The 8,618-nt window shown below is 42.9% G+C and overlaps 1 protein-coding gene across 1 annotated transcript; it reads left to right on the top strand.

Annotated features, from left to right (window-relative positions):
* Positions 1-5,080: 5,080 nt before the first annotated feature.
* On the top strand, positions 5,081-8,105 carry ACRALDRAFT_1081896 (uncharacterized protein). Its single transcript, XM_071019230.1, has 3 exons — positions 5,081-5,560; positions 5,619-7,042; positions 7,106-8,105. The coding sequence occupies exons 1-3, from the start codon at positions 5,374-5,376 to the stop codon at positions 8,063-8,065; spliced, it is 2,571 nt and encodes an 856-aa protein (XP_070875132.1). The 5' UTR covers positions 5,081-5,373; the 3' UTR covers positions 8,066-8,105.
* Positions 8,106-8,618: the final 513 nt, after the last annotated feature.

The following is an 8,618-nucleotide window of genomic DNA, read 5'->3' as shown; positions in this document are numbered from 1 at the left end:
GCTATTCAGAAGCTTCAGGGCCCCTCGTAGTAGGCTATAACTACTAAAAACCATATCTCCCGCCTTAAACAACAAGGCACCTCGGTCTTTATCTGGTAGGTCCCGGCTTATATAGGGATAGAGGGCAATAAACTAGCAGATAAGGTAGCTAAACGGGCTCTAGACCCGGGGAAAGCCACTAAATCTATTAAGCTAGTTACCCTTAGTTACCTAAGACGCCGGGTAAACGCAGCTACGATAGCTAACTAGAAATCCCTTTAGACTGCTAAAGAAGAGGCCGAAAAAAGGGGTAAAATAGTCCGGCTAGGCCGCCTATATAGGCGCCTAGTCCAGGATAACCTACGCTTCTCTCGAAAACCCCTGTATTTATAGGGCCCGTGGTGGCTTTAATTAGCCTATATCCAGTTAAAAACTGGATTCGGCTACCTAAGACCCTACTAAAAACGGGCCTAAAACTGCTCTTTAGACCGCTGTTCCTGCCCGGGCTCCCCGGTCTAGGATATAGCGTACCTGATTTTATAGTGCCCTTATCTATAGGGCAGAAAGAGACGCCCTGCGGGAAGCCCTAGTAGGCCTACCGCTAACCCTACCGCTGTTATTTAGTACTAAAAAAGGATTATAAGGCTTATAGGCCTTCTTTTTAGCTACTAAGATAGCTACGGCAGAGTGGTTTAAGGGGCAAATTACTACGGATTCTGCGGTCTGATTTTTCCTGGTTTAGTCTTCCTGACTTTAGTATAAAGAATAGGGTATTAGGCAGGTTAATACGGAGGATTTCCTTTGTTATTTACTGATTCTACTGCTATATAGTACTATACTTAGCTGTCTTTTAGGACTATAGCGCCTAGCGCTATAGCCCGCCGCGCCATAGCTTTAGGGCTATATGCGCGTAATGAATAAATAAAAAAAATATAAGAATCTTATCTAGATAGCCTCCGAGCTATAATATAGAAGAGTCCTGGATAACCTAGTCGCGGTCGTGGATAACTAAGGGAACAGTAGACTCCCGATTATAGGAGAAATAAATACTCTTAGTCTTCTTTATATTAAATTAAACCCCGTTTTAGTTAGATTATAAAGGCGTAAAAAGAAGGTAAAATAAAATAGTCTTAGACTTATATAGAGATACTTCAAAAAGCTATATTAATTATATAGGCTACTTTAGAAGTTTAGTAGCTTTTACTTAGCCCTGCTTCAAGTAAGATTTATATCCTCCCTAGTAAGGCCCTATTCTAGGAGTACCAGTATTAATATATCCTCTATTCACTATTTATTATATACTTAACTCTAATTAGGAAGGTAAATTAACAGTATATAATAGTCTTTATAGTCTATAATCTAATATAGATATTATATATATTTATATATTTATTTATTTATTATTCTTACTCCGCTATTCTTTTCCTACCTAAGTAGCTAGGAGTCAGAATTCTGACTATACGGTCCTTCTCTAGTACCCATAAAGAGGAAAACCGTAGTACAAGACTTAGGAAACTAGTATATAACTTAGATAAAAACTCCTATACTCTTCTCCTTTAGAATTACTGCCTTATACGGGTACCATACTCCCGTTACTACCTCGCTACTCAGATAAAACTCGTGCCTTCTATACTAGTAAGCCTATAACGTTTTTACCTATAGCGACCCTAAAGCCGACTATATGCTTAAATAACAGCGCGCGTGTGGTTATCTCGATTAGTTTTATATGCCTCTTATATACCCTAGGGCTAACCCCTATAGGCCTACTATAGGCGACTTATATATACGCTGCCCCTATAGTGTACTAGTAGTGCCCTAGTATATAACCACGAGGCGGTTAGGTCGGTTCGAATCCGGCTAGGGGCACACGCAATTTTCTTTGCGTTACCCGGCCCTGTTTATAGGTACCACTTATCTGCCTTAGCAAGCCCGATAAGGGTTGAATAGGGGGGGCCCGATAGGCCGACTACCCGGCTTATAGCTAGTCGATAACAGGCACCGGCAGCTCTGCCACTAAGGCCGATACGCCTATATCGCTAACTAGGGCACGTAGGCCTTACCGTAAACAGGACCATAGCGGATTAGTCGCCCGTTACGTATATAGAGACGATACCGCGCCCCGGAGCGCGTAAAATATCCCGGCGGGACCTATACGAAACGTGGGAGCTACGAACCGTATAGTTACGTATAAGACCGTCTATAGATAACGTAAAAAGCTTAAATATAGGTCTAGGATACGTTAAATCCTAAAGATAGGGTTACTGGCTTAGGATAGAATTAATTACTAAGGGTCTGTCTTAGTAATTAATAAATAAGAGGATAATAGGGACTAGGACGAAGGAGTATAGAGCTTGTATTAGTGGCTTCGTAATACAAACAGTGTTAATACAGCGGCCGCACAGTGTCTTCGTAGCGGCCGCGCACGTAGAACGAATTTTATTATTATAAGGGGGATGGGGTTTTTGTCCGAAGAGGTTTTCCCCCCCTTCTAAAATCTAAGAGTGACTGTTGCCTAGGAAGGCTAGCCTAGTATTAGCTAAGCGATAATACAGTAAGAATAAATAAAAATTGGAATAAATATATATATATATTTCCTAGAGTTTAAAGCTCCTAGGCTTCCGTTACTCTTTTAATAGCTATAGGTAAAGCTAATATAGGCTATATACCTATATATAATACTTATATAATAACGTAAGAGGCTGTCTCTGGTTTATAGAAGGGACGTCGTGTATTTTACTTACGCGCTTAGGGATAGCACGGTACCGTCTTCTTATTTTTATAGTAAGGCGACTAACTCCCCCGTGTCACCTATTGACGACTAGCGAAGCCAGGCGGAAAGTGAGTCTAACGGGCCCCCTATTTAACCCTTATTGTATATACTAAGGCAGATAAGGGCCCCCTAGAACAGGATCCGAGTAACGTAAAAAAGGAAAAGGGGTTTCTCTTTTACGTGCGCCTTTAGCCAGATTCGAACCGACCCGGTTACCTTATCCGTATACTGGGTATACCACTACTAGACTATAAAGGCTTATTATATATATATAATAAGTCATAATTATAATAATAATAAGTATAATATCCAAGGTAAGCTAAAAGTATAAAGCTATAGCTATATACCTAGGGGTCCACTTTATATTTATCTTTACTTATACTATAATACTATATATACTATGAGTATTATATATATATATGTATATATACTTAGCTTATAAAATATATATTATAAATATACTAGGTATCGACAATATGAGATCTTAGTTATTACTTAAGCTAATAATATAGCGTGATATCGGTTATATAGACTATTAACGTAATAGTCGCTACCTAATCTTTTAGGATCTTTTTCTAGTCTAGGACCTAGGAAGACATTATAGAATTTAGACTTTTATATAACTATCTATATACGCCGTAATCCTAAGGTTCTACGAATTTAATAGCTATTTACTTAATTTTTCTCTCTGCTACTAGAGCAGCCTACTACTTATAGCCTAATTTATTAAAACTCTAACATTTATTTATTTATTTATTTATGTATTAGTTCTTACTCCGCTATCCTTTTTCCTACTAAAATAGCTAGAAGCCAGAATTCTGACTATATAGTCCTTCTCTAATACCTATAGGGGGGAAAACCATAGTATAAGACTTAGGGAACTAGTATAAGACTTAGATAAAAACCTCTATACTCCCCTTATTTAAGGCTTAGTGCCGCGTCGGGACCTTAATAACCCCGGTACTAACTCGATACGTATCCAAAACTCGCGGCTTCTATTCTAGGAAGCCTATAACGTTTTTGCCCGTAGCAGCTTTAAAGCCGACTACGTGCTTAATTAACAGCGCGCGTATAATTATCTCTATTTATTTTTATACGCCTTCCTATATACCCTAGGGCTAACCCCTACGGGCCTATTATAGGCGACTTATATATACGCTTCCTAGGGTTTAAAGCTTCTAAGCTTCCCTATCCTATGGCTATAGATAAAGCTAACGCAGGCTATATACCCACGCAGAGCGCTTACGCAATAGCGTAAGAGGCTACCTCTATATCGTGGAAAAGACGCCGCGTATTTTACTTACGTGCTTAGGGATAGCGCGATACCGTCTTCTTATTTCTATAAAGGGGCGACTAACTCCCCCGTGGCACCTGTTAACGACTAGCGAAGCTGGGCGGAAGGTGGGTCTAACAGGCCCTATATTTAACTCTTATCGTATGTACTAAGGCAGATAAGGGCCCCCTAGAACAGGATCCGAGTAGCGCAAAAAAGGAAAAGAGGTTCCTCTTTTATATACGCCTCTAGCCGGATTTAAACCGACACGGTCACCTCCACTATATACCAGGTATACCACTACTATACTATAAAGGCAAACTCTAACTTATAATTAATATTATATATTATAAAATCGTAGCTATTATAACTTATTTTCTATTATATTAAAGTACTTTAGAATATATTCTATCCTAGAAGTAAAAAGAGGAGGTAGAAAATAAGTCGAAAACAAGTATAAATAGAAGATTATAAAGGAGATACGAATTTTCTTAAGGTGAATAGCATTTAAGGCAAATAGATATAATATAATCTTATTATAATACACCTATAAGATCTTATTATAATATATAGATAAGATCCTATTATATTATATAGATAAGTTCTTATTATATTTTATAAATAAGGTCTTATTATATTATATAGATAAGGTCACGTAACTTAGAAAACTTTCCACCTGCTTTTTCTGCTAGGTTTTTTCATATGCTTTTTCTACTTACTTTTTCTACCTCTATTTTCTACCTCTTCTGCCTTAAAGATATTATATATTCTTATTATCTAAAGCTTTATATAAACAGCTTATAAGCAGTGAATTTTTAGTAACGGATCTTTATCATAAGCTAGGGTAAGAAAACCTTATCGTTATATATCTATATGCCGACATATACAGCCAAGAAACTGCGCGGGCTCGCGTAACCTTCCTAAAATGGATTGAGTGGACTGCAAATACCGAACAGGGGGTGTACAACTACCGGTACTCCTATTCTAGTTACCCTGTGATACCTTCATTCTAAATCCGCGCTCCGCGAGGACAAAACGCTGTTCACAACAATCTTAACGTTGAGAAGAAATCGTGCTATCTTTCCTGATCAGTGGCTGTAGGAACGACGGTTGAACAACAGTACTTCATTCTTCAAATTTGAGCCAACAGAAACAGTGTCTATATGGACTCGAGCAACGCGTCGACTCTCCGGAGGCATTAGACGGCCTTCGCCTTGGCCTTGCAAATATCTCATTCCTGGCATTATGACATGAAAGACTTCGCATTGATGGCGCAAAGATCAGACACACCGCCACACTAACTCCTGTGGTACAGACGATTGGCAGGAACCATCTTCGACAACTATCAACGATGTCCAATCAAGGGACCGGCTCCCGATGGGGGTCCTTCCTCTCGCAGGCCGTGGCGGGAATGGAGGCGCATCTCGACAGCATGCTCGCCGAAGGGGATGGCTCTGAGTCGGTGAGCAAGCCTACGGAGAGTTCGAGCAACGAATCCATTACCCACGCTACCCCACAGTCAACCTTTGGTAAACAAGGTGAGCACGATTTTTCCATCTTTTGGCCTGTCTTGCGTCGCTTACAGTCGGCTTTAAGCGTCCTCAAAGCCATCACCGACCAACAGCCGTACGCATGACCGACTCCAAAAACGCCTGGCCAAAGTCGTCTCCCAAAATATTCATTCTCTAGCAGAGTCCGATGGCGCGGGAGATAGTTCGCGTGTGGGTACCATTGGGGCTGCACCGATCGACTCTTTAGAAAGTTCACTCTCCCCCAACTCCAGCGAGAAGGTGACAAGACAATCCCAAATCTCACTGGTGCAAAATGCTTTGTCAAAGGAAGCGTGCAGCCCCTTGTCGACTCCTGGACACTCCCAGACCGCAACCCTGCAGCGCACTAATGACAATGACAGAGGAAGTCCGTCATTGCCCACTAGGGCCCGATTCCTAGATGATGCAAACAACGGCTCGGGGTCATTGGTTCTTGGAAGCCCAGAATACAGGCATGATCAGTCAATTCTTGCAGCCAGCAATTGCCAGACATGCGATGCATACGAGGCACAATTCTTAGATATCCAGGCCGAACAGCAGAAGGAAACCCGTCGCCTTGTGGAACAAATTGATGCACTGCAGGCTAAGTTACAATACTTAACTCGTGATGCTAGTATCTCAGCGAAGAAATTTGCTGCCGAGAGCGCGCCTGGGACCGCCGAACGCAAGCTAGCAGAAAAAGACGAAAAGATATACCTCTTGATGGAGGAAGGGAGGACCATGGCCGTTACAGAGCAAAGACATCGAACGGTCATCAAGAAGCTCAAGACTGAATTATCGGCTATCGAAAAGACCGCGGCAAAGCAGGAAGAAAATTATGAAAAGGCCCAGGCTCAAGTAGAAGCCCTGCAAGCCCGAGTCGTACGGCTTGATCATCTCGAACAAGCTTATATCGAGTCACAACAACAGCTTAGTAACGTACGTTCTGAGTTGGAATCTTTACAATCAGAACTCACCTTCACGGGCGCCACGACGGCAGATCTAAGAAGACAAATGGAAGCGGCCATGGACCAGACAGATGCCGCATCATCTAAAAGTACCGTGGAGACTCTTAGAGCTCAGCAGCAGCTAAACAAGGAGCTAAAGGACGCTATAGCCTCCCTCCAGACTGAAAATAGTTTGGCCGCCGAGAAGGCTAACAAACAGGTCGCCGATTTCGCCCACAAGGCTAGAGTAGCATCAGAGCGTGCAAGAGTTGTGGAGGTCGAGCTTAGGAGTGAGCTACAGGCAATGGAGGGCAGGTTAGAGGCAATGCGTGCGCTGGCAGAGGAAGCGTCCACTGGTGTCGTTGGAGACACTCACGCAAAACTACTCCGCCAAATTGAGACTCTCCAAACGCAGCACGCAATTGCCCTGGAGAACTGGCAGGGCATTGAAGCTAGCCTCATTGGCCGCCTCAGAAGTTTAGAAACAGAGAGGGACGATGCTCTACAACGGGAGTCTGAAATGAGGAAAAAGGCTCGAGAAATGGTAAGGCAACCCAGGCGTCCCTTGTAATTGCAGCATTGCCCTGACATGAACCTTTCCAATTAGGCATTCCGTTCCAAATGTCTGGAGGAAGAGATACAAAGTGTAAAAGACAAAATCCCAACACGAGAGCAACATGAGGAAATGGAAGCCTTGCGAGCACGGCTCGGAATATTACAAAATCGGGCCGAAGCTGCCGAAAAGGAGCTCGCCAATGCAAGGGCGGAGGCAGTTAAACAGCGGACAGTATATACGGCAGACCGTGGAGACCATTTCGATCGCAGACTTTGGCTTGAGGAAGAACCTGCTGCGACATCTAAGGTACAAAGTCGTCCAGAGTCCCCGCTGCTGTCAATCCGCACGCGAACACACAGCTCAGACCGTCTTCTCCTGCAGGGAGCGCCAGCCAGGACTCGAAATATTTCCACGCCGGGTAGCATGGTCGACGATGCCTACGACTCGTTGCAATCTACCAGGAGATTGTCAAGCCAGGCCCTGGTGAGGCCTCCGATGCTGCCCACTAGCCCAGGGCCCAGTTCCCTCTTCATGGCCTCCCTGGAAGCGTCTCGAGAGTCCCAGCAAAGCTTGGCATTACATGAAGGTCATCAGGATGGGGTCTTCCAAGCGACCGACACGTTCTCGTCTCCGCGGCTAATAACGCAAGATATGGTCTCTATGTCTACGGCTGGGGCTGGCCCATCAGTTCAGCTGGTGGAGCGCATGAGCGCTGCTATTCGGAGACTCGAGGGCGAGAAAGTAGCGTCCCGGGAAGAACTAGCTCGAATATCTAGCCAGCGGGACGAGGCAAGAACAGAGCTGGCGGTGATGATGAAGGAAATGGAAACTGGAAACGCTGCGCGAAAGAAGGTCTCTGAACTAGAGGCGAAGCTCGAGGAAATCAACTCGAGGTATCAGACCACGTTAGAGTTACTCGGGGAGAAGAGTGAGCTTGTGGAGGAGCTACGAGCTGACGTAGAGGATGTCAAGGCAATGTATCGCGAATTAGTAGAAAGGACAGTAACATGATTTGGGCTTAACTATATCGACCGTAAGGCCCCGTTCGCGGATTTCAAAAGTTTTCAAGAAGTCTCAAAATGACTAAAAGATGCATAACTTATAGAGTACCGGTATTTGTACGCCCCCTATTCACTATTTGCTAGCCACTTAGCCCTAGATAAGGTGACGCGAGCGCGTGGATAAGGTCTTAGCCGTAAATGCTATATATATCTATACCTCGAGATAAACCTTAATCTCTATAACTAACGCTATATAAGATATACTAACCGTATATATTTCTAGCTAGCTAGTATAATAGGATCTATAAAAGGATTTATATTTATTTATATTTATTTATTTATTTCTTTTTTACTTTGTTATCGCTTAGCTAATACTAGGCTAGCCTTCCTAGGCAATAATCCCTCTTAGATTTTAGAAGGGGGGAAAACCTCTTCGGATAAAAACCTCCTCCCTCTTATAATAATAAAATTCGTTCTATATACGCGGCCGCCGCGAAGATACTATACGGCCGCTATATTAACACTATCCGTATTACGAAGCTACTAATATATAAGCTCTATAC

The sequence above is a fragment of the Sodiomyces alcalophilus genome, assembly GCF_042370955.1.
Source record: "Sodiomyces alcalophilus JCM 7366 unplaced genomic scaffold ACRALscaffold_4, whole genome shotgun sequence".
Classification (NCBI taxonomy): Eukaryota; Fungi; Ascomycota; class Sordariomycetes; order Glomerellales; family Plectosphaerellaceae; genus Sodiomyces; species Sodiomyces alcalophilus.
The sequence above is the reverse complement of the archived record's forward strand: the minus strand, read 5'-3'. Positions and strand labels throughout refer to the sequence as shown.

Excerpts from the sequence above, each read along its gene's own strand:
- ACRALDRAFT_1081896 (XM_071019230.1), top strand. The coding sequence starts at position 5,374 with ATGTCCAATCAAGGGACCGGCTCCCGATGGGGGTCCTTCCTCTCGCAG. Across the intron at positions 5,561-5,618 it reads GTCAACCTTTGGTAAACAAG|CGTCCTCAAAGCCATCACCG; the intron begins GTGAGCACGATT and ends GTCGGCTTTAAG. Across the intron at positions 7,043-7,105 it reads GGAAAAAGGCTCGAGAAATG|GCATTCCGTTCCAAATGTCT; the intron begins GTAAGGCAACCC and ends CTTTCCAATTAG.